The sequence below is a fragment of the Rhipicephalus microplus genome, chromosome X (genome assembly GCF_043290135.1).
Source record: "Rhipicephalus microplus isolate Deutch F79 chromosome X, USDA_Rmic, whole genome shotgun sequence".
Lineage (NCBI taxonomy): Eukaryota > Metazoa > Arthropoda > Arachnida > Ixodida > Ixodidae > Rhipicephalus > Rhipicephalus microplus.
This window is the reverse complement of record NC_134710.1, coordinates 406,078,999-406,104,551: the sequence shown is the minus strand read 5'-3', so window position 1 is coordinate 406,104,551 and position 25,553 is coordinate 406,078,999. Positions and strand designations below refer to the sequence as shown.

General features: G+C 44.1%; 3 protein-coding genes across 4 annotated transcripts in view; all 3 read left to right on the top strand.

Moving 5' to 3' along the window:
- ValRS (Valyl-tRNA synthetase) overlaps positions 1 to 11,932 on the top strand; it is a 139,201-nt gene extending 127,269 nt beyond the window's left edge. The window contains exon 26 of the mRNA XM_037413243.2: positions 11,722 to 11,932. Coding sequence (XP_037269140.2) covers positions 11,722 to 11,790 — 69 coding nt within the window. The 3' untranslated portion in view covers positions 11,791 to 11,932. The remainder of the gene's footprint in view (positions 1 to 11,721) is intronic.
- Positions 11,933 to 20,777: 8,845 nt separating this feature from the next.
- Positions 20,778 to 22,160, top strand: LOC142777044 (uncharacterized). The gene is made up of 2 exons (XM_075881348.1): positions 20,778 to 21,101; positions 21,373 to 22,160. Exons 1-2 carry the CDS (start codon positions 20,987 to 20,989, stop codon positions 22,158 to 22,160), a joined length of 903 nt encoding a protein of 300 aa, XP_075737463.1. The 5' UTR covers positions 20,778 to 20,986.
- Positions 22,154 to 24,131, top strand: LOC142776476 (uncharacterized). Of its 2 annotated transcripts, XM_075880239.1 has the most exons (3): positions 22,154 to 22,365; positions 22,475 to 22,704; positions 22,865 to 24,131. In XM_075880239.1, exons 2-3 carry the CDS (start codon positions 22,538 to 22,540, stop codon positions 23,928 to 23,930), a joined length of 1,233 nt encoding a protein of 410 aa, XP_075736354.1. In that variant the 5' UTR covers positions 22,154 to 22,365; positions 22,475 to 22,537; the 3' UTR covers positions 23,931 to 24,131. The 2 variants fall into 2 exon arrangements, with proteins under 2 accessions (XP_075736354.1, XP_075736353.1); XM_075880238.1 differs by having other exon boundaries at positions 22,154 to 22,704.
- The last annotated feature ends 1,422 nt before the right edge of the window (positions 24,132 to 25,553 follow it).

The window sequence follows — 25,553 nt, the reverse complement described above, 5'->3', positions numbered from 1 at the left end:
TCTAAGAGACCTGTCCCACCTTGCTGTGCGCAGAAGAATGTTTCATATAATCGAAAGTTACCTGTCAAACCGGACATTCCGTGTCCGTCTGAGCAGTGTGCTCTCCCAAACATTTGTCCAGGAAACAGGCGTGCCACAAGGTGGTGTGCTTAGTTGCACACTTTTTATTATTAAAATGAATTCTTTGCACTTGTCCATTCCCCGCAATATGTTCTATTGTACATATGTCGACGACGTTCAGCTTGGCTTCAAGTCATGCAACTTGGCCATGTGTGAGCGGCAGGTTCAGCTGGGTTTAAATAAGATCTCCAAATGGGCATATGAAAACGGATTTCGACTTAACCCACAAAAAAGCACGTGTGTCTTGTTCTCTCGAAAGAGAGGCATGCACTCAGAACCCGACATTCAACTGAACGGGCAACAACTGTCCGTCAAAGCCGAGCATAAATTCTTAGGCTTAATCTTGGACAACAAGTTGACCTTCGAACCCCACATAAAGTATTTAAAAACAAAATGTTTAAAAGCCATGAATGTTATAAAAGTGTTGTCACGTACTACGTGGGGTAGTGACAGGAAATGCCTCATGAACCTGTATAGAAGCCTTATTCGCACCCGCTTAGAATATGGGGCCACTATTTATCAGTCAGCGACTCAAAGTGCTTTGAAGATGCTGGATCCCGTGCACCATTCGGGCATCCGCCTTTCTACGGGTGCTTTTCGCACCAGCCCCGTAGAAAGCCTTTACGTTGAGTCAAATGAGTGGTCGCTTCATCTGCAAAAAACCTACATGTCCTTTGTATATTTCCTTAAGGTGAAAGCAGACAAGAGGCACCCCTCATACTCTACTATTAATGACTTGTCGAGCTCCATTCTTTTTCAAAACAGGCCTTCAATGAGGCAGCCCTTCTCAGTTCGCCTGAAGGGTTTAGCTGAGGACACTGGAGTGTCACTCGAACACAGTTTAATGGCTCCTGTAGCATACCCACCACCGTGGCAGTGGCAGACTATAGATTGCGATGTGTCTTTTTTAGAAGTTACTAAACATGCGCCTATTGCCCATATTCGAACATTTTTCTTGGAACTTCAACACAAATACACACGTCTTGAGTTTTTTACAGATGCCTCTAAGTCTAACTCCTCTGTGTCCTACGCTGCTGTTGGCCCTTCCTTTTCGGATGCTGGCCCTCTACATCCAGGCACAAGTATCTTCACAGCGGAAGCTTACGCGATACTTGTGGCAGCTAAACACATCAAACAATCACAAATACAAAAAGCAGTAATTTATACAGACTCCCTCAGTGTGGTAAGGGCTCTGCACAGTCTTAAAAAACAAAAAAACCCTGTCCTCGTTTCACTTTACTCCATTTTATGCACCCTCTACACACTCAACAGACATGTTGTTGTGTGCTGGGTGCCAGGGCACCGTGAGATTCAAGGCAACGTGATTGCGGATCAGCCTGCTGCATCCGCCCACGAAAGCACCGCCATTACACCGACATCAATCCCGGCCCTTGATCTTAAGCCGTCTCTCAAACGAAAACTCAGGGACTACTGACAGAGCAAGTGGGATACACACACACAAAACTAACTACACGTTATCAAGCCACACCTTGGCCATTGGCCACCAGTATCAAAATCACGTCTAACAGAGGTAACACTAACAAGACTCAGGATAGGACACATATACACGACACACACACATCTTTTGTCCGGTGGTGATCCACCATTGTGTGATAAATGTGGTGAGGCATTAACAGTTCTTCACGTTTTAATTCAATGTAAACATTTAGACACTCTAAGAAGACAACAGTTCCCACTATCCTAGCGACAACACATACCTTTACACCCTGCAATGTTCGTCGGTAGGGAACCGCTTTTTAGTCACAAATCATTATTAGCGTTTTTAAAGGAAATTCATAATTTTCATATCATATACCCGGGCATACCGTAGCACGACCTCTCTAGAGAGGTTTTTGCTGCGGTGGCTACACAGGAAAGCACTTGCCTCACGGCCCTTGCACGCAAGGGTACTAACGTGTGAGGTACTTGTGCTAATGCCATACATGTCCTCCATCGTTTTTCATTATCACCAACTTTTGTCACCTATTCACACCACACACACCTTTCACGGCATGGTCATGATTTTATTACTTGTATGTTTTTACCCGCTTTACTGCGAGGAATTTTATGGCCCTTATACAGCCGCTAATCACAACCATTGTCCACATTCCTGTCTCATGAACTGGCGCTTTTTGGCCATCAAATGGCCCTTGCGCCAAAAACACCATATATCATCGAAGGCGAACGGGCATATGCCAAAAGTTGCCGGAGGATACAAAGAAAAGCTTCAGTTTTCAGAGGCTCGTCCTAAACTTGCGGCACAACAACGACTCCCTGCTTGGGCAAATCGGGAATGCCGATCAGACGCCTCTTTACTTCGACATGCCTGGCACCACAACCGTCGAGAAAAAGGGGGCGAAGCAAGTTCGCGTGCTGACATCGGGCCACGGTAAAACTAGAGTGACGGCAATGCTCCGTTGCACGTCAGATAAGCACAAGCTTCCCCCGTACCTCATATTTAAAGGGAAGACGCTCCCGAAAGGAGTCTTTTTCCCGAGTGGTGTGATCGTGTGGGCGAACGAGAAAAATGGGTGCATGTGCAATCGATGTCTGACTTTTTTTTTTTTCGTCATTGAAACCGGGTGCGTGTTACAATCGAGGGCGCGGTAGAATCGAGTAAATACGGTATTCCTTAGGTCAGAACAATCGTGAGACTGCTGATATCTCAACTGAATCAAATGCTTCCACGTAATCATAGCCTTCATAAATTACAAGAAGGCATTTTATTCAGTAGAGATATCAGCAGTCATGCAGACACTGAAGAATTAGGACGTCGATGGACCATATAAACACCCTGGAAGAAATCTACAGGGGATCAAATATAAAGAAAGCAGCAAAACACCAATTAAGAAGGGTGTAAGGGAGGGGGATACAATCTCCCCAATGCTATTTACCGCGTGCTTACAGGAGCTTTTCAGAGGCTTAGAATGGGAAGAGTTAGGTATAAGAGTTAATGAAGAGTACTTTAGTAATCTGAGCTTCGCCGATGACATTGCATTGCTGAGTAACTCAGGGGACGAATTGCAATTCATCATTACTGAATTAGACTAGGAAAGCAAAAAACTAGGTCTTAAAATTAATCTGCAGAAAACGAAAGTAATGTACAGTCAAATATTGCTACAATGAAATTGATGAGACGCATGAAAAAATTTGTTGTTGTGGAATTTCGCTGTAGTGAAATTTCACCTATAGACCACAAAATTTGGCAAGATCCGATGATTATGACTACTCCTTTGTTCTCAGCAAGCGTAAGCATTGAACTCCCGCCAACTCAGACATGCCTGGCCGAACACTAAGTGAACGTATTTTCCTACTGTGGCCATAAATGAACGGCAGGAAAGCCGTAACAGTTCGTGTCGTTTTATGGCTTTATTGCCTTTCATCTCTGGCTGTGTTAGCTGCAGACCTTTGGATCGTATTCGCTATCGATGAACAAGACAATAGCGACTGCCGTTTTCTGCGCAGCGGTTGTAGCAAACTAGTTTCGCTTTCAATTTGTGCGCGCTACGCTGGCCATGCGCATGATTAAGAACTGCATCGTTGCTATCTCTGTTCGCATTGTCACGGAAAGGAATATTGGGTTGAGTCGCCCATGATTGCGTTTGACACGACCGCATTTATATTCGCAGTGGTTGCGGCAGAATGCATTTACGCTTAAACTAGATGCGCACTGCTCGTGTGTGCGCCTTCAGGATGCATGGTTGTCATTCACTATCACAGGGCTAGTGACGAAGAGCAGTTGTTTTGTTTTGAACGCGATGTCGAGTACATATGGCGGGGGCGGGGGGCTTCTTGCAGATCGCGATTCTGCCGCGGCCCTCATGTACTACGTCAAATGACCATCATGGTGGATGGGCAAGCTGTCGCCGAGCATCACAATGGCGATAAACTTAGCGGGATGTGCGTGTAGTGGCAGAGAGCTTTTATCCGATGAAAACACGATTGTTGCGGTACTGCCGTGCACTCTAGCTGGATGTCACGAGCCATCAAGAAATGACCGAGTTGGTATCGCCATTTCGCGGCAATCGGATAGGATAGTACGTTAAAGCTGGAATATTTAAGAATAGTTTTTGTTATGATGAGACATTTTTCACATTGTTTTCTATGAATGGCTGACAGGGACTCGAAAATCATTTGTTGTGGTGGAAATTTTGTTGTAGCAGCATTCATTATAGCGGGATTCTGCTGTAGAACAACCTCGGAAAAGAACAGCGCTTCGAGATAGGTAGCACTGCGCTTTAGTTGTAAAAGGGTATGCCTACTTAGGACAGGCAGTAACCGTGGAGTCGTACCACGAGATTGAAGTAACTAGAAGAATAAGAATGGGGTGGAGCACATTCAGCAAACATTCTCAAATCATGACTGGTAGATTGCCACTATCCCCCAAGATAAAGGTATATAGACCGTTTTTCACAGCTAGTTTGTCTATGCTAAACTAGGTGGCATCACCGCACCGAAGCGCCACAGCCTTCTTTCTCCTCAGCGACGCGGCCTTAATGTGGCGTGTGGTGGATGTTGCCCTGCAGCCTACGGTGAGAAACGGTAGTGGTAGTGACTCTTGAAGAAGGAAAAGGGCACCTAATTTGTGACAATCATAAGGCGACACGGCGCTGTGCCTAGGAGAAAAAAAAAAGAAAAGAGAAACGGGCGGCGAGGACTATGCACTGCACACACTTTCCTGGCCTTCAAACAGGCAGCGGTGGGGGCTAATTGGCGAGCCATCAGCGATGGTGAAGAAGTGGAAAAGAGAAGGCCATTAGTTCACGTATTCAAACGTGGCAGTGCCCGTTCGCCACTGCGGTAAACCGTCTATAACAACTGCATCTTGCCGGTACTTAACTACGGAGCAGAAATCTGGAGGTTTACAAAGAGGGTTAAGCTCAAATTGAGAAGGACACAGGGAGCGATGAAAAGGAAAATGATAGGTGTAACTTTAAAAGATCTAAGGAGAGAGCAGAGTGGATCTTTGTCAAGCCGCTGTACTGCGGCTTTTTTTCCGCTACCCCCATATTTCTCAAGGAGAAATAAAAGCGGATTGATTGATTGATTGACCAGGGAACGAACTGGGGTAAGAATATCATGGTTGAAAATAAGAAGAAGTGGACATGGGCCAGACACATAGTGGGTAGGCAAGATAACCGCTGGTCATTAAGGATAACTAACTGAATTCCCAGGGAAGGCAAGCGGGTTAGGTGGAGGCAGAAAGTTAGGTGGGTAGATGAGATTAGAAAGTTTTCGGGTATAAAGGGGCAGCAGCAAGCACAGGACTAGGTTGACTGGCAGAACATGGGAGAGGTCTTTGTCCTACAGTGCACGTAGTCAGGCTGATGATCATGATGATGAATCGTGAGACGCGATCGGCCAGGTAAAGTAACAGTGCCGCTCACCCATCAGTCTGCTGACTGCAGCGGACACCTATAGGCGAGACCTAGCAACTTCAAGATAAAAATGTGTTGTCGTAGCCACAAACGCTTCGTGGGAAATAGAAATTTTCTAATCAGGAAACGCGGCTATGGCATATTGGGAACTAAAGCTGGAAGCGTATGCTGCACTTTCCACTCACGATCAAACTCGACATGCTTTGGGAGATTATATAGGCTCCAACCAAAAGTTTTTAAGAGACCCGACGTTTCAAAACCGACTTGGTTCTTTCGTCAGGGGTGACTGTGTAGGCTACGTAGTAGCAGCGTCTTCAAAGCACTCGAGGGGTGGCTAATGACCTCTCTCTCTGTCTCTCTCTCGTTTTGCCGTGGAGCGCAGTCCATGTGTGTACACTGGGGGAAGGGTTCCGAGAGAGCGGTTGATATTGTGGGCTGTTCCCTGAATGTGCCACGACTCGAGTAACAACCTTCTCCTCCAGTTCGGCTCGCTTTCGAGGATGGCCGTCGCTTTGAAATTTATCTTATGGTCCAATGTCTCTGCATGTTCGGCGAACAATGCGGAGACATTGGACCACAAGAGGAAGACGCTGCTGCTACGTAGCCTACGCAGTCACCCCCCCTGAAGAAGGAACCAAGTCGGTTCCGAAACGTCGAGTCTCTTGAAAACTTTTGGTTGAAGCCTATATCATCTCCCAGTTTCATACCCAACCAGACAGACTTCTGTCAAATGTTTACATTGGACATGCTTTGTATGCCAGCGTTTCCGGTGACCACGTTGGTGGCCATAGTAGCGGCACAGAAAACATTTCTTGTCTTGAAGCGGCGGCCTCCTGGTGATGCATATTCGGTGGCGTTGCTGGGCCACCAGGCGTGTGCCATTATTACTCTATTTGGCCCGTTGTGCCTTGTGAGAGAGCCGAGAAGTTGGGCCCTAAGCCTAACCCTATCGTAAACAAAAATTAAAGTGGGTGGGGGGGGGGGGGCTGTAGCGGTTCGAAAATTTCTTGGCCTTGTTCTAACCTGTTCAAAACACTGCCCAGCCACCCTTGCCTGAATATACCAATGCATTGCGAAAAATCGTATAAGGATTTGGAAGGAGCTTTTAGCACTAGTCATAGGACACAGCACATTTTGTTCAATTACTCATGCGTGTGTATGCCACATAATTACAAGTACTAGTATGATCACTGACGTCTAAAAAGTTTCTGGCAATGATTTGGAGCATTTTAGGACATTCCTGCAACCCTAAAACACAACTATGTGCCAGGATTTTTTTCCCCACCCCTGTTCCTTAGTTTTACAAATCTCCCGAATTTCAAGGTTGCCAGCTTGTAGATCCACATTTGAATTCGCAGAGCCTGTTAAATCGATTTGACAGGCACGAATATGCTAATGTGGACTTTATCATTGTTTGCTCAGTGGGGTGGTTCAAAGTACAATTTTTATATAAATAGCAGTGCTCATGCTCACTCTGCACGACTTAGGTGATGTTGAACGTTTTGAACATATATAATTTTTGGAAGCCTTCTTTTTAAAGAAGCCTTCTTTTTAATACTGTTCGAATTTAGTCTTTCGTGATAAAAAATATATGTTTTTTTCTCATAACCTGCTCCATATTTAGATTTTAGTGCTCCAAAAGTAACATTTTGCTGTTCCTAAAATTGCTGCAAATTTTATTTCAGCCCTTGCACCCCTGGGCTCAGTGAAAATGTGCAAAAATTTGTGGGGCAGAGGATATTGTTAATGAAGGCCTTATCATTCCAAACAAGCAAAACAAATTTCGATTTTTGAAACAATGTTATCATGCCCTGTGTTCTTAATGCCAATTTAATGTTGAATAAGTGGGCAAATAAACAATGCCAATTTAATGTTGAATAAGTGGGCAAATAAACTGTTATACCGTCATACTTTTTTTTGGTTTTTGAAAAAGGGTACATTTAATTTTGTGCCCCGGGTATGAAATTTTGTACCCAACCAGAAGCAAGTAATAAAAGCTAAAGGGTCAAAATTGCACACACAGAAGGCCACAAGCTCTCTTGTTGAGCACAAAAATTTCTCAACAAAATATTGTACAGTACCTGAGATATGAAGTTGAAACCAGGACGACCTGTTTACCATACTATACCCTTTAAGGTCAACTCGCATTGTTAAAATTCTACTCTAGAAACCTCACGGCACCGATTTTGTGCTAAGAAGAAATAAAAGCTACACTTAATTTAAGAGAAAATTGTGTTCCGAGTCTGTGTATTGTGGAATCAAAGTCGCATGCCCCTCGAGCAAGAGGTATGATGTTGTGTGTGCCATAACTGCCCTTAACTTCTTGATAAGCATCACTCCAGTTCTTTGCCTAAAATGTGCTTAGATGGCGAAAGTTTAGTGTGCTAGAATAGGGAAGTGGGCACAAGAGACTCTGCACTGCGGCCTTTTTTTTCTGAATATCCAGGTGGTGCCGCCGTCGCCTTCATCAGAAGTTTATTATTACTACCGTTCATATTGCCATGGTCATGGTCGCGTGCGGTGGTTGGCGGCGGCTGCTTCGCTGTTGCCTATTCGTCGTGTCTCAAGCATATCTTCGCACCGTTGCAGTGGCGTTTGCGCAAAGCCGTGAACGGCGTTGCATCACATCTCGCAGATAATTAAACTAGCAGGAAGCACTACGTTAATTTCACTAAACACCATGGTCGTGGCTAATAGCAGCAGGGCTAGCAAACAAATGGCAAAAACAACGCATGAGCGGCGGTGTGTCGAGTGGACATTGTTGCGCCGAGCAGACAGCAGCTCGGCACTCTCGCTGTCACCACGGGCATTGCCAGCCATTGCTCTACCAGCCCAACAGCCCAAATGAGCCGGAGCTTTAGGTGAAAGCGACTGTAGCGCCACCGCAAATATTCTGCACTTCTTGCTTCACCCGCACTGCTTGCCGCCCGCTCCTGTGGGCCCACTCTCCCATTCTAGTACACTAGGAAAAGTGAGGCCAGAAAGCAAGCCAGTGGCCTATTCATGTGAAATTTTCTGTTGCAGTTAGAGACGGTCATATGGATGCGACATTTTATATTGCAGTTAAAGTGGGTTTTACGATTGAACAAAGCCAGTGAAGCTCTACACAATAATGAAATTAGTGAGATGAGAGTGAGCGAGCTGCAAAACTTTCCAGCCACCTACATCATGCTCGTTATTTCTATCGCAAAAGATAACAGACTATGTGTTAGACATTTTAGACGGCATATCTAATCATAACTTGTTGTGTTTGGACATCAAAAGTAGTATAAGCAGTTTAGAGAGACCGTTCATTCCAGTGAAGGTGAAAGACTTTAAAAAGGCAGATGACACTTCCATCATTGATTTCCTAGAGCTGCAGCTGATTTCAAGTGAGCATTGCACTTTGAATCTGTATTTGTGGAGAAATGTTGGCAGAAATTTAAAGGCAACGTCGTCACTTGCATTAGTCGGTTTGCTCCTACTTGTATTAAGAAAATGCACCAATGAAATTCCTGGATAACATGCAACATTATCTCCATGAAATGCAAAGCTTAAAAATTTAAAGATCAAGATTTAAAGATGAGCTTTAAAGATCAAGTTGAACGAAGCCTTAGTGAATTAAAAAAAAAACAATTTGGCCATACGCTTGTCAATTTCCTTAGAAGCTCACCATGCAAATTTTCACGTTACTTTAGTGAAAGAAAAGAATTTAGCAGACTGAGCGTGAGGGGAGTATCCTGACAAAAGTTGAAGACTTAGCCGATACTTTTAATCGTTTCTTTCAGTCTGTTTTCACAAAAGACCAAGGCAATAAGATAGGGGCATTCATTGGCAGCTATGTAACAACCGCTATGGACCCCGCCATTATTAACCGGGAAGGTGTTTTCCAGTTAATGCTTGAGCTAGATGCAAAGAAAGGAAGCGGTCCAGATAATCTACCAGCTGAGTTTCCAAGTAATATGCCTAATGGGTCTCGTTTCATTTAGAAATAATATGTAAAACCAATGGAAATGTGGTCACTTTCAGAAGATTGGCACAATACGATTGTAATACCGATTTTTAAAAATGGTAAATGTACGTTAGTACACAATCACCAGCTGGTATCTTTGACGTCAGTTTGCTTCAAAGGTCTTCACCATTTTTTAGCAAAACATATTCTAATCAGTTACTTTGCACAGAACAACACAGATCTAGGCATAGTCTTTCTATGGTCACATAATTCACTGAAACGCTCTGCAATATCTTTTATAATATCGATGCCCTCTTATGAACCGATGTAATTTGCGTCGATTTTAGGAAGGGTTTTGATAAAAGTTTCCATCATTAACTACTTTTCAAGCTCGAACGTTTCGGAATAAGCAAAGAAGTATTGCAATGGATAGAGGCCTATTTATCTACGCGACAATAGGCTGTAAGAATTTATAGCTTAACTTCAGGACTGCTACACGTGTTTTCAGATGTTCTCTAAGGGTCGGTTTTAGGATCAATTCTTTTTTGGTATTTGTTAATGATATCACATCAGTAGTTAAGGCTTGTACTAAATTCAAACTTTTTGCAGATGACCGTTTGATTTATTCCCGAGTAACTTGTAAAAGTGATAAAATTAATTTGAACAACCATCTGCAAGCCTTAGATAAGTAGTGTAAAAATTGGGACATGGAAATAAACTATAGTAAAGCAGCATTCACTCAAGTCGGCAGGAACTGTCATTTACGTATCGCATTGGAAATCACCTTTTAAACAATGCCGTTTGTTTCAAATACTTAGGAGTTAGTATTATGCACACATTGCTATGGTGCGCACATATAGATAGTGTCTGCTCAAAGGCAAACAATAAACCGTATTTCCTTAAGAAAAAAACTTGAAGGTACCACACCAGATGTAAAGCTAATGGCTTACAAAACATACAACCAGTCTAGAGTATGCTAGTATTGTGTGGTCATCTCACCAGAAAGTCTTGAGTGCCAGAATTGAAAGAATTCAGAATTAGCGGTACATTTCATATGCGGTAAATACCGATACACACATTCTGTCGCGGCTTTGTTAAAATCCTGTTAGCTTGAGTCTTTGTAGTTCCCGCAGGTGCCAACATCGCCTGAAGTTTATTTTTAAGAATATAAATGGGCATACAAAAATAAAGAAGGACTTCTACCTTGAGCTTCCTGGAAGGGACTAGGTCTGTCTGGCTTCATTTCATATGCATGAATGTTTTCTGACACTCCTTTTTTGCTTACACAATAGAAATATGGAATAGTTTACGAAGTGTTGTCGTACAACATGCAACATGAGCCGATTTCGAAGGTGCATTAGACCGTTTTTCTCCTGTAGTGATGCAAGCCAGTTCCCAGCACGAGCATTTATTTGTCCATTTTTGTCTGCATAATGACTGTAGTTTGTTTTTTAAGAAAATAGGTGGTTATTCATGTTACTCCCATGTGCTATGGAATGCTTTCTTTTTCCCTTTTTTATGCAAAGATATAGATCATGTGACCCCCTTTCTGTAATGACCCCAAGCACGGGGTTAACAGTATAAAACAAATGAATAAATAAATAATTATTATCGAGGGATAGATTGTGTCAGAAATAAAAAAAAATGTCTTTCAAGCATAGTTTTTGAGGACACCTTCAAAATCATGATGCGATATGTCATTGTCCATTAGGTTCATACGGTGCTTTATATTCTACACTTTATAAGTGACTCAAGAGTCACAGCATTGTTCATGCACCTAGACTAACCACTTTTTTGATCATGCTATGGCACATTCGATGCTTTATAGCTCCAGGGATATGTGATGACAGTTGTAGATGCTAATACAATGTTCGAAATGCAATCGATTGCATTGCTGCATTTTTGTAATTAGACAGAAAGTTGCTTGTTATCATAATATGCAAGACCTTTTTTGTGGTTGGCTGTCTCAATACAAGGTTGCTACAGCAAGCCTGGTTAAATGAAGCACATTTTTTTTCTCCTTCTTATGAGAGAAAAATTTTTTAAAATTCTAAAATACATTGATTTTGGGACAGCTTTTGTGTTTAGTTATGTCTGCACTATCATAATTGTATTTTGCAAGGGCCGAAAATCGAGCATAGTGAACTATTGTACATTTTCTGCTTATTTGCGAGGAGATATTAGAATTTGCGATGCATTGTCTCGGAGATTTATAATATGTCAAAGTTGAGACATAATCGATGCTACTTCTATGTTGTATGTGATCGTGGTTTCATGTATCCTGTTTTTCAGGTTCGTCAAAGTGAAGGGGAGCTGGAGAGGATCGCTGAGACGATACGTACATTGAAACTCATGGACTAAGCATTGTCATCAGCCGTTTACTAATTTAAGATGGATGACTTATTTTATGAAAAGTCGTTCTGGTTACATTTTGTATTTCCACCAGGGATGACTAGCTTCAACAGTGCTTATTTAAATAAAACTAAACGATCCTGTTTTGCAAGTTTTCGCTGGCAGCCTTCTTGATTTTTCTTTTTTTGTATTAACTCTCTCTCCTGATAAGCGGTATGTAATATTTTGCTGTGCCTGTGACTTTTCGTGTATTTACAGACCAGTGTTTGATCTATGGTATCTTTAAAAAACATGCATTCCTTCGGCCATCTATTCCATAGTGTATTTTTTTTTTTCAATGCCGATGTTTTTATAGAACTGCTGTGACGGTCTGGCCCCTGTCATTTTTGCACATGAACTCTATGTCAAGGCGGAAATACTTTGTTGCACCTTTGAAGTTACCAATCAATGAAAGCTCATTAATTTGTAATTATTAACTTTAGGGCAGTTGTTCATTTTGAAAAACTGTAGGGTGTAATATTTTAAGGAATGCTGGCAGTAAAACAGCACCAATGAAAGCAAGGGACGAGACCGCGAGGTGCTGCAAGTAGGAACTGACTAGCTCAAGTGTACCGTTGGCCAAATCTTTCACTGTTGTGCACGAATGGCAGTTGTTTCTGTTTGTCTTTGCCATATGACTGAATTAAGTTTCAAAAGGGTGAGGACCATTGCATGCCCACAAAGCACATGCCCAAACAACAATTTCTTGCAACTTCATTCCATCATGTGGCACTGACAGACAAGAAAGTGACTGCTGTACACAATAGTTGATGTTTCGGCCAGGTGTACATCTTACTATTTATGGCATGCCCATTTCTTTCATATACCAAAAAGCATATGTCATTTGAAATATTAAAAATTCAAATTCTAAGGTCCCGATCCAGGCGATCTCGAAAATGAGCGCAGTGGGCACGCAGGAATTGTTACCGTGTAACACGAGACAAGAAGTTCATATTAAAAACTCTGAAAAAAGGCGTGTTGTTTTACAACATCATCAGGGAAATTGGCAAGTCGTATCAAATATGCAAATGGGCCATTTATTCACTGCTTGTGTTGTTTTGTGCTTATTGAGTTCTTTCACGCTATACCTGGAATGTGGTTGGTGGGGGTGGGGGTGCATCCTTGACCTTAAGGGAATGGGGAGCAGGCAAGCAAGGAAGAACACCGCCTTGCCTTAAAGGCCAACTCTGGTGATTTTTCGAGGTCAATGAATCTCAATGAAATTCGCTGGGTATATTCCTTTGCACATTTTAGTCCTTTATGCCAAATCACAGGTTTGAGTGATGCACTGATCGTTTGCAAATGAATTTGAAAGATTGCCTCGAAAAGCTCACCTCACTTGCTAGAATTTTCGGCAACACTGTCTGTGTGACGTCATGTTTGGCATGTCAACGGAAGTGACGCAACCGATGGCATCGCTATTTCGGCCACTACAGCCTTTATTGTAGGCGGCGGTGGCGGTGTTTGGCATGGGTATAGCACGGTAATGTTTTCATCCTTCCTCTGTGGTATTTGGCCAGTGCTTCGCTGGACTGGCTTTCACAGTTTTCATACTCCGCGAAGGCAGAACCAGTATACGGCCTCCGGCTCTACCAAATAGTATGTCATTCGCAGACAGGGCGCCGGAGTTGGCCTTTAAGCGTAGAGTGAGAAACTAAGCATGGTAAGTTGTGCTGGGACTACCGGAATTTATCCCTCGTGCAGTCTGGCTCTCTGGTATACATCTGCTTTGTTAGTATTGTTTGGTGGCGCAGATTTTCGGACCTCGTGCATCTGGTGCACAGATGCCGTCTCAGATACTGTGCAGGGTTCCCAACTGGTTCTTTGAAGTGGCATACAGATGGTTCCCAGGGAAGTGTATTGCATGACTTATATAGTTCATTATTCGGCACCTTCGTCAAGAAGCCAACTTTCAAACAGAAAAAAAAAACAACTATGGACCATCTCTTCCAAGGGAACTCTGATGGCATGCAAAGCAGCAGCGGTGCGAACGGCGTTGACCCAGTTGAAATGAACACCATCGCGGGTGCTGAATAAACGGCTTGAAGCGAAACTCGGTGTAGCGTTTACTCAAGTCAACATTTCTTTGAAACCATAGAGTTTCCCACAACTACCTAGAGGGAAGTTTGGTGCCATCGTCTATGCGAATTTCTTAAGGGGAGATGTTGGAGCGCTGGGATTGACTGTATATGTGTCTGCGAGGCTTGTGTTGGCTGGTGATGAGCGAGGCTTCGGCTCAAAAGCGAATACAACTGCATAAATAATGCTCAAAACGTTTATAAGCGGATCTCATTCATGCTTATTATATTCTAAAATCAAAGTCCACTCCCTTTGACGGCACAACGAAACGGCGAAGGAAAGTAACACACGACACAAACGAGGTGAAAAGAACGCTCGCTTTGTTTGTCGTCTGCCTGCCAAGTTTAGCGGCCTTCTTACGTTTTGTAAAATTGTACATCTTCGTAGAAGGTTCTAGTGTTAAAAATGACACATTTCTGTGCAATGACAAAAAGAAATAGCTTATTACGTGCTTTTTTAGTGAGAAATCAATCGTTTTAACACGAAACCAGATGCGCCTTCGAGGTATACAAATCCGAGTCAAGTTCGAAGCTCACGTATCCCGTCATTGCCTTGCATCCAGCAGCTCAGTAGCACCAGATTTCTCTCTAGGTATGATTGTGAGAAACTGAATATTTGAAATGCAAAGACACGGGAGGTGGGACACATTGAAGACGCTTGCGGTTGGATTTTTTGGCTTGCGCCTCGTCGGTGTTACCCGCGCGCCGTCTATTGCAGTGTTCATAGGCTGTCGCGTTGCCTAGCGGAATTCAGGAGTGTCCTCTCAAGGATGATCAGAAGGCAGACGCTCCCTTGTTTGACAGTGTTATGCGGTAGCAAGAAACGAACACAAACCACCTTGTATGTTGCGTGCATCAGTAAATATACTGAACCGTCCATGACACGATTAATCTAATTCGTTTTTGCGAGAGGCAAAGTTTTCGGGAAAATACGTGACAACTCGCGCTTTCGACTATGATCTTTAGAGTACACATATCAGCTTCGCGAGATTTTTTTCAGCCACGTTGGATAGTTGAATATTATTGTCTAACCTTTGCAGTTGAAACTCACCTTGTTTTAAGTGCATATAGAATTCTTCAGTGCTTTTGTTGTGTATGAATCCCTAGCACTCATTGCATGCAGAAAGTAGTGCAGGCTCACGATTTGTGCTTCCAAACCTTGGTCTATGCTGCGCCGCATGTTTTTTCTTTATGTTCTTTGATAGATGGCAGCAAACTGCAAGCAATTCTTTTCTTGCCTCGTATCGGAGTGAATTGTCCTCCGCACCCCCCAGATAAACGTGTCGAGTTATGCCGTGTTGGGGTTGTGTGATGTTGGGGTTGTGCGATGTTGGGGTTGGGCAATGGTGCTATCGAAGTAGTTCGGCGGAGAGAATTCCTCAGATTACTTTCAGCAGTGGTGTTCTAAGAAACCATCTTGACGTTGAGCATTTTTCACTGGACGTAGATGTTTGTCAACGCTTTGAGAGTGACAGCGATGAGCTCGGTGAGCTCACGAGCTGCTGAGAGGTTAACCCGCTGTTCGTGAGCGAGGGAGCTGCTAGCTCACGAGCAGCGGATTTCACTTCCCATGCCGTCATGCGTTAATGTTTTTTTTTTCACGCTCGTAAGTCACTTTGATTGTATTTATTGTATATTATCCTTCAGCGAGCTCAAAATAAAAGAAACAGTTTTTCTTTTGCATTGTATGTAGACCAATTACAGTGAATATTACAAAATGCCGCATGTCGCCAATACGCTCGACCAGCGTAGCGAAATAGTTCGAGCAATGAAATATGCACTTACGACTACAGTCCACGCTAACTTCTGCTCTTCACTGATGCCGTCCGAGCGATGTTTTTGTTCATCAAATTTTCACAATTTGGACGTTGCGAATAGCGTACGCGTGTATTCGTTTCAATATCCTTGTGATCGCATTGATGGAACCTGCCATATCCGAGTGCAGCCAATTGCACACTGTTAGAGTACGATCAAAGCTTTGACACAAGCACTACTTAATGGGAATTTAAATGCTTGTGTTCTGTTGAAGAAGCAGCTGCATGATGCTTACAGCGCAAGTAATGACGATGGCGTAATATGTTTGCAAACCATCGCCACGGCAAACATTCGGTCCTGTGCAGCCGCGACGGCGCCCTAGTCGCTAGTGGCTTACTACTGCGGCAAATTCGCCATGCAGGCTCGTGTGTGTGTGTGTGAGAGATTACTATACATATATAAAAGTTAAATTTCTCAAAAGAAAATGCACCGCTGCCTGCCTACACAATTGACACTTAATAAGAACTACACTTACAATACTAAACATCGTCATAAATTTTCTGGCTTGCAATGGCGTTACGCCAATAGAATATCTGCAAAGAAGCACAATTTAAGCTATCGACACAAAAGGAGAACTGGGTTCAGCGAATTTATGCAAATTAACAAACGGGCTATATATATACAGCTGGCAATTTTAATACATATTTAAGATAACCCCTTTCGCAAAGAGTTCTTGACTAGGAGGTACAGGCGTTCCTTAAGCTCGACTTCCTGGCTCGGCCTCCTGAAGCTTGCATAAAAGAAGCGAAGTGAGCGCGAGAATATGTGGTTAAAACAAGAAAGCCTTTCAGTAAGCATTAATTATCATCCGCAAATCTGGCTTGATATAACTTAGTCGTCACCGATATAAATGTTGTGCCAACGTTTTGTGACAACGGTTTCTCATGAAACAATCGAGCACATGTTGACTTATATGGGGAACAGTACTCTTGATATGAGAAAACGAGCGCTTGATTTAATCGTGGTTTTGATACTTATCTCTTTGTATTTCGCGAGTAGCCACTTATGATGAAGTGCGACTCAACGCGCTGGTTGGGTGAGAAGCTATAGGCGGATCCGTGCAAAATCCGATTGTACATTTTTTTTTTTGTCTGCAAGCTCTTGAAAGAGTGTATGTCTCGCCACAATTATGACGTGCCTGAATATTCAATCGTGCACCATTGGTGCTTAGCACGTGTGCATACTCTGACAAAGTCTCAGAAACTCATTAAACGCGCTAAAAACGAGCAAATACAAGCTTTCGCAGGCTACGGCGTGCGCCCTCCCAATGCAGACGCTCCTGAGATCTTCAGTACCATGAGACTACAGCGCCGCCGCTACTGTCACCCACCGGAGAATCGGCCAAGATACGGCGCGGCTGCCTCGTTCTCTCCACTGCCCCCTTCTAGTACACCACGGAGGAAGGAAAGGATCCCTCCGACCAGCCACCATCGCTTGCAGGGCCCCACCCGCAATAAGCACAAATGACCAAAGTTCCAAATAATTAATGCTTATGCGGGGTCCCATTTACAGGTACGCGCGAGTCACGCTTAATTCGCTCCAACTGCGTCGATAAAGCAGCCTTCCAGGCGTATATAGCTGTAGCATATCCGGCATACCCCGATTAGCCAGCCTTAATTGGGACGTTTATTCGTCACATGTACACAAGTCCGAACGATATGTCTTGTGTTGACACTGCTAGGGGAAGCGTAGCATCCCCGTTGTGGCTCGCGATCGATGCGGCACGATCAGCTGTGAAAAAAAAAAAAAAAAAGAAGGGGTGGGGGAGCAGCGCACCGCCTACTGCGACTCTATTCAGTTTTCCCCGTCGTCCCTAATACTGAGCCGCGATCTCTTAATTGCACAGCTACGCACATAGCAAAAGAACGGGCCCCGAATTTTGTAACGCGCGGTTCATTGCGTTAATTACGTCGAACACACTCGCGAAAAAGTTCATCGCACTCGCGAAATGCACGGTGGACGACGCGTCGTTGATTCCCTAACTCTGAGACACGATCTCTTATAGGAAAGCAGCGCACACAGCAAGAGAACGCACCCCGACTTCTGGAACACTCGTTTTAGGTTCATTTTGTTGATTAAAACGGCCAACGTAGCTCACACACTCGCAAAATGCACCGCGGACGACACCAAACCCTCATGGAGAAGCCACAACTACAGGGGCAAATTTATCTACTAAATTTGGTGGCAATTTGACAACAAGCACTCCAAAGTCTGGCAACTGACTTATGCAACGCCAAACAGAACCTTGCCGCAAACATTCAGCGGTATAGCTGGGAAGCCAGTTGCCAGACTTCGGGGTGCTTGTTGCCAAAATATTACCAAATTTAGCACAAAAATTTGCCCCTGTAGTTGTGGCTTCTTCGTGAGGATTTGTTGTCGTCCGCAGTGCGTTTCGCGAGTGCTTGAGCTACGTTGGCCGTTTTAATTAACAAAATGAACGTAAAACGAGCGTTCCAGAAGTCGGGGCGCGTTCTCTTGCTGTGTGCGCTGCTGTGTAATTAAGAGATCGTTTCGCAGAGTTAGAGAATCAACGACGTGTCATCTATCGTGAATTTCACGAGTGCGATGAACTTGTTCGCCAGTGTGTGTGTGACGTAATTAACGCAATGAACCACGCGTTACAGAAGTCGGGGTGCATTCTCTTGCTGTGCGCGCAGCTGTGCAATTACGAGATCGCATCTCAGTAGGCGGTGCGCTCCCCCCCCCCCCCCCCTTTTTCACAGCTGATCGTGCCGCGTCGACCGCGCGCCACTATGGGGACGCAACGCTTTCCTAGCTGTGTCAGCACAAGACATATCGTTCGGACTCGTGCACATGTGACGAACAAACGTCCCATGGCTGGCTAATCGGGGTACGTCGGATATGCTACAGCTATATACGCCTGAAAGGCTGCTTTATCGACACAGTTGAAGCGAATTAAGCGCTACTCGCGCGTGCCTGTAAATAGGACCCTGCATAAGCATTCATTAGAATTTCGGTCGTTTGTGCCTATTGCGGGTGGGGCCCTGCAAGCGACGGTGGCTGGTCGGCGGGGTCATATATTTACAGGTACGCGCGAGTCCCGCTTAATTCGCTCCAATTGCGTCGATAAAGCATGCAGTCTTCCACGCGTATATAGCTGTAGCATATCCGACGCACCCCGATTAGCCAGCCTTGGGACGTTTATTCGTCACATGTACACAAGCCCGAACGATATGTCTTTTGTTGACACAACTACCCAGACAACACACAGCATCTAAAGGACTCCCCCCCCCCCCCCCAAAAAAAAAAAAATCCCAGCGTAGCACATCCCAACAGGGGCTTTTTTAGATGTCCTTTGGACATGTGCTTATGGGCCATCCGAACAGGGTGATCATTAAGATGTCTTTTGGAGATGTGCATAGGGATAATTCTTAAAACATCATTTGTGGGCTCTGTTTGGGAGTTCAAGTTGGCGGTGAATTCACCGTGTTGAAAATTGGCCATCTATCGGAAACGTTGGTGCGCGTGCACAATTGTCATGCACAAAAAAATAGTAATATTTGTATCATGCTTCTATAGGAAGATTCACCTTTTTTGCTATAGCTGTTGCACTATAATTTTCCTGAAAATCAAGAAACTCGTAGCAGGGCAGCCATAGAGTTGATAAATAACTCTATGGCTGCCCTGCTACGAGTTTCTTGATTTTCAGGAAAATGACAGTGCTACAGCTATAGCAAAAAAGGTAAATCTTCTTATAGAAGCATTATACAAATATCACTATTTTTTGTGCATGACAATTGTGCATAGAGTTAATATACATGAGGGCAGCAGTAACTTTGGTGATTTTAGCTCGCGGCCGTCTGTACGAGCGGAGGTTAAACACATGTGATTACCACTAACACATAAAGTTTAGAAGGAATAAATGAAATGTATTGTTAATTTATTGTTTCCTTTCTTTGGCATGCAGGTATATATATTTTTTAATTGCGTCTATTGCGAGTCAACACAGTGCAACCATTGCCATCGCCATGATCGAGACGAGCGGTGAGATTATGGTGGTAGTGCCGTATGTACTGTAACGTTTCTTTCGAACAATGCTAACACACTTCTGTTTTAAGTGTGAGAGTGTGCATTAGGTTTTTTTATTGTTTTCTTTTTTTTTGTTCAGGCTACGCTACGCAAGGAGCGCAGGTGATTCGATCAAAAGGGTATACTCGTATCACCATCGCCAACGAGTTGCAACAATGGCGGCAATGTGCACCCATAGAGTTTGTGTGCACCCCGGCTACAGTGAACTAGAAGGTTTGTAGTGGCAAGAGCGAAGCGGGCGTCTATAGGAGGCGCTGTGACGAAAAAAGTTGTCCGCCGCGCGTAGCGCTGCAGTCAGATTCGCGAGGCCAGCCAGGCAGGCTCGACCGGCGAGTTGACTGCTGTCAGGGCGCTTTGCTGCTGTGGCTTTCGATTCTTCTTGTATCTTTTTTCTGTGCTGTAAGAAAACGTTCTCGGTACCACCATGAACAAGAAAAAGAAGGCGGATACGCACTGTTTCGCCGCGGGTTGCCGGTCAGGCTACCCCGGCCATCGCGTTGAAAACGGGCGAAAGATTTCGCTCTTTTCGGCACCAAAGGACGAAGACCGACGAAAGGTTTGGGAGCGGAACCTCAAGAGGAAAGACAAACCTCTAACGGACACATCCGCGGTTTGTGAAAAACACTTTGCAGACCATTTTGTCGTTCGTGATTATGTCCACATCATCGGCGGCAAGGAGGTACGAATCGCTCGAGGAAAGCCTGGTCTTACTGCAAATGCAGTGCCAACGTTTTTACCTGACCTGCCCGCATACCTTTCCACATCTGTGAAAAAAACCAAGGCCCGAGCGAAAGCGCTGCTTAGTTTCTACGTCTGGATCGGCGAAGAAAGTTCGTCTCTCTCGTCGCGATGAGCACGAAGCGAGCTTGCTCGGCGAAGAGAATTCCGACCCGAACACGAGCCCTGCCGAAAACATGCAAGCGAACCCGCTCAAATCAGGTGACTTAAGGGACCTTGCCGCCTGCTTAAGTGTTCCAAGGCTGTGGACGAAACTGACCACTCCAGACCTTGATCTCCTTGTGTATGCCACTACACGGACAACAAAACAGCCTTTCAGTGTCTCCCACGAGAAAGTGATCTGTTTCAGCTTAGATAGCAACAGTGATGTTGTGGCAAGCTGTTATCTCGGTGCGAGAGAAAAGAAGTACGGCAAAATCACCTCCCTTCTTGAAGCAACGAACATATTTCAAGAAGTTGACACTGCATTGCTTTGTTCAAGCGCTATGAGCAAAGACGCTTATAACGGCCTTGCTCAGAACCTGACCGAGAAGATGAAGCGCACCCTCGCGAGTGACGGCGTGTTCAGCAAGAACTGTCTTGGAATGGTGACAGTCAAAGGTGTGTGTTAATATTTTTAATAAGAAACAATGTACTTTCTGTTCTAGCTAACATAGCTTGCTACTTTTTTTTCATAACCTAAGCATATCCTTTGTATCTAAAGCAACCTGCATTAAAGTGAAATAACACTGGTCAGGACCTGTTAGCTATTACCCACTTTGTAATAGCTCTGGAGTTTATTTTTTCTCCAGTTATCTGTTAGCCCTTGTTTCCATGTCTTGCAAATAGTTCGAAGTAAGGAAGTGGCTTATTTTATGTTTTACGTTTTCAGGAACCATCTGTGTTCATTGTCGCTATTTGCGAAAGTCGCTGCTGGCACGGAAGTCCAAGTTGAAGAAAAAACGTGTCACGCATAACTTGTCTTACAAGCTGCGAATGGCCAATCAGAAGACAAAGCGAATTGCTTCACGCTTGTGTACCCTGGCAGGCCAAGTACGAGCCATGAAAGAAGAAAACTCCAGGCTAAGTGATGACACTTTCCTTGGCCGAATTAAAGAACTCCCCCCAAAGCAGCAAGAGGCAGCTCTACACATGTTCAAGGCTGCGAAGAGGAAGAGTGTTAGAGGGATGAGGTACTCGAAGGAGTGGATTTTGGAATGCCTCATCATGCGTATGAAAGGGCCAAAGCTTTACGAGGATATGCGGAGGCAGAAAGTTCTTGTTTTGCCGAGCAAGGTTACTCTTCAGAAGTATCTCGGGTCGTACAGGACGGGATTTGGCTTTAATGCCAAAGTGATGAGCATGCTCAAGCAGAAAGCGTCTTCCATGGATGCCTTCAAAAGGCACGGAGGGCTCATCGTTGACGAAATGAAACTGTCCGAGAATCTCTCAGTCTCATCGTCAGGGCACATACAAGGCTTTGTGGACATGGGCCAGTTCACCCCCAGCAGTGACAAGCATAAAGTGGCTGACCATGGGATGGTCTTAATGTTTGTGCCGTTCACTGGCGAGTGGACCCAAATACTTGCTTCTTTTGCCACGCAGGGCAACATGAAAGGAAATTTGCTCTCGAAAGTGATGCTGGAGGCAGTGATTCTAGCGGAAAAGGCTATTTGTTGATTTCATAACATCCGACGGTGCGACCTGGAATCGAAACATGTGGTCCACGATGGGCATTTACGCGACTACATCTAGCACAAAATGCAAAGTGTAACATCCAGTGGACAACAAGCGGTCACTTCATTTCATTTCTGACTTCCCACATCTTGTCAAATGCATCAGGAATGGGCTACTCCAAGCAGACTTCACCACTCCAACAGGACCAGTAAGTACAAAAATTTATGCCTTTATCAATATGAGAATGTTTTTATCCCCAGGAAACATAAAAACACAGCACTGCAGTGTCTTATGAAGCATTTTGTTTTTCCATGCAGGTATCGCTTCGTCCTGTAAAAGAGGCTTTGACACTTGATGGCTCGAACGTGACTCTTCAAGCCATGCCCGGTATCGCAACCCGCCACACTCAGCCCAACAACTTTGAGAAAATGAGGGTTACCTACGTCTTCCAACTCTTCAGTGACACGGTTCTAAATGGCCTTCGTCTCTACAAAAATGATGTTGAGGCCAAATGCGGGAGCATCCAGCCTGTCTTGACCTTTTTCGGGTAAGTTTATTGCCTCAAGTACTGCTCCACATGTATACAAGCTGTTAGGAGCATACTTATATTTCACTTTTTTGTTTTTATTTACCTTTCGCTGCAAATGAACCTTCCAACCTCTTGGCTAACTGTTTTAAAATCTTATTGTGTGCTCTATGTATTTCAGCATGATGAGAGACCTTATCGAGATAATGTCATCTCGATTCCCCGCCAAGGCTCTTCGTCCGGACTCAGCTGCCGTGGATAAGCTGCTGTCATTTCTAGCCTACCTTGTTGAATGGGAGGTTTATGTAGCAGAAAACTTGCGTCAAGCGAAAAACGAAGGCCGAGCCGAAAAGCGGGGCCGCTTTTTGTCCGAGTCTACCGCAGTTGGATTGAGGGTCACCATTGCAAGTGTCCTGTCGCTGCTGGACTACCTGAGCCAACAACTCGCGTACAAGTTCATCATGACATCAAGGCTGAGCCAGGACCCAGCTGAGAACTTTTTTGGCATTGCACGGCAGTCGTCAGGCTGTAATACTCACCCCACACCCCAGCAGTTTTTGATTACAGTTTCTTGCTTGAGTTTTTACAGCCTTGCCAAATCTGTGTCACACGGAAATGCAGACCCAGGCATTTTGACTGCACTGCTTGGGGCTGATGCTGCCGGTGGGGATGACCGTACCAAGCAGTTTCTGCTGGACCAGCTGATTGCTGATGGGGATCTTTGCAGTGCTGAACTGGCATTGAACAGCATTGAGAAAGCTGCACCAGATCATGTTGCTTGTGTGTCTGCCAAAAGTGATGAGCGGCTTATTTTTTACGTTGCTGGATATGTAGCACGGAAGTTCTTGGCCAAAACCAGCTGTGATGCTTGTAAAAACGTTCTGCTTGCAGACAAAAACGACATCAAAAACCTTCAAGCTGCTCAGCTAACACAGCTGAAGGATAATGGCGGCCTGCTGTACCCGTCGGGTTTCCTATTTGGGTTCCTAAAAAACCGGGAGAACCTTTTCACGGGTTGCTTCAGTGCACAAGAGCTTCATCACGAAAGCATCATGGATGTAATTTGGCTAATCAAATCCCGACCACAGCACCGTGTTGGATGTACTGACCACGCTGAAATGCTTACTGCTAAGATGGTGGCATTTTTCATTACCACTCGGCTGCACTTTTTCGTAAAATCACTCAACCGAGCCAGGATGCAGAAACGGGAAACGGCAAAATACCTGAAACTTAGCCGCTGTACATAGACTGCTCTTGCCCCCATTTCAGCATTCATATGTCTGCAGGGGAACCGTGTTTGTTTATCCATTTTCTCTGTGCCATTCTTGTATTTTTATGCGTACTGTTGTCATAACTTACTGTGCATTAATTCTGTGCTTCTGCAGAATTCATTTGGAGTCTGTCTGTTACAAACGCCTAGTTCTTTGCAATTTAACAGTTTTATTTGTCATCAAAACCCTCTTAATGTATTTCTGGTATTTTTTTTTCACTACGTGTAAGGTAGAGTGCTTGTTTGATGTATTGAACTTCTGGCAATTGTTTTTTTTGTTATCTAGTGAGCTATTTCTGTTCGACATTTTATTTTTTCATAGTCACATCGTTGTTTGTCATTGTATAAATTTTTAATGTATAGCTTTATGTTAAAATGTTTTCAATGTGAAAGCCTTAGATCTCTGTTTCATGGAATACATGAGGTACTCAACATCATTGTAAGGTCCACAAAATTGTACAGAACATTGGAGTGCTAGCCGGGAAGGGAGCACTGCAGCAGAAGGGTTGGAGGAGGGCTAGAAAGTTAAATAGCAGTGCAAGAGGGGAGGTCGCTGCCATGTGCAATATGAGCTGCCTTTAGAGCTGAAGGTTTTGACGGGTGTGAACAGAAGGCTTCTGGTGTTAATGAGCCAGGATAACAAGCTTTGGAGGATGCTGTCTATTGTGCTATTCAAGTGGTGATGGGAACTTTCGCAAAGTTGAACAGAAAGTTCAAGAACACATTAACAGAACTTTCAACTAAACTTTCACCGTCACATTTTTGGAAAGTTCTATATGCGCCCCCGTAATTGTTAAAACGTTCCTAGTATGTTTACTGTACTGTGATAAGTGAAAAGTAGACTGCCCGTTTCATTTATTGCAGTCGTAATGGCAATTCGTGCAACCTGGCAAGCCGTTTTAATTTTGCACCTGATTTGTTCATAGCCGCACCATTGTCTTTGAGATTTCCTTTGAAATATTTTAAGTATATGTGTATATTCCTGTCTTTTTTTATTGTGTGAAAAGTAGACTGCCTGTGTCTTGCATTGTACTGTGCTTGTGATCAGTTTTTGCTTTCTAGCTGGTTATTTTTGTTTGACATCTCACTTGATTAGTTCATTTGGCATGTAGTTACAACCTAAATAAATGTTGTATCAAGTGTTGCCGAAATATTTCTTTCATTTGCCATTTTGTCACACAGCCTCTTCTTTATAGTAACTATTCTCCTGGCTAAAATACTGTGGGACTCCAAGTGCTGAAAGCGGTGCTGACAGGGCTATCTGTTTGGTCTACAAACTAGTGTAGTCGTGCAAAAGTTGTCCGCATGTGAACCAACAGCAAGAAGTCCTGCTCTACTGAAAAACGAGTACCGCTTACGGCACACATTCGAAATGGAATGCAGTCCATAATACACCAGAAGGCCGATAGTCGAGACAAACATTGCGGTTCGAGCTGCTAAATTGCTACTCTGGTCAAGGGCGTCACCAGTCGTGGCTCGTGGCACGTTAATGACAAAAAATTCATATCAGATATCCGTGATTTGAAGCTGAGGTGCTCTGAAAAAACACGAGGCTTATTACAAAAAAAAAAAGCCCGTCCGACGCAACGCTGCGAAGTCG

Excerpts from the sequence above, each read along its gene's own strand:
- LOC142776476 (XM_075880238.1), top strand. The coding sequence starts at position 22,469 with ATGCAGGTATCGCTTCGTCCTGTAAAAGAGGCTTTGACACTTGATGGC. Across the intron at positions 22,705-22,864 it reads CCTGTCTTGACCTTTTTCGG|CATGATGAGAGACCTTATCG; the intron begins GTAAGTTTATTG and ends TATGTATTTCAG.
- LOC142777044 (XM_075881348.1), top strand. The coding sequence starts at position 20,987 with ATGAGCAAAGACGCTTATAACGGCCTTGCTCAGAACCTGACCGAGAAG. Across the intron at positions 21,102-21,372 it reads TGGAATGGTGACAGTCAAAG|GAACCATCTGTGTTCATTGT; the intron begins GTGTGTGTTAAT and ends TTACGTTTTCAG.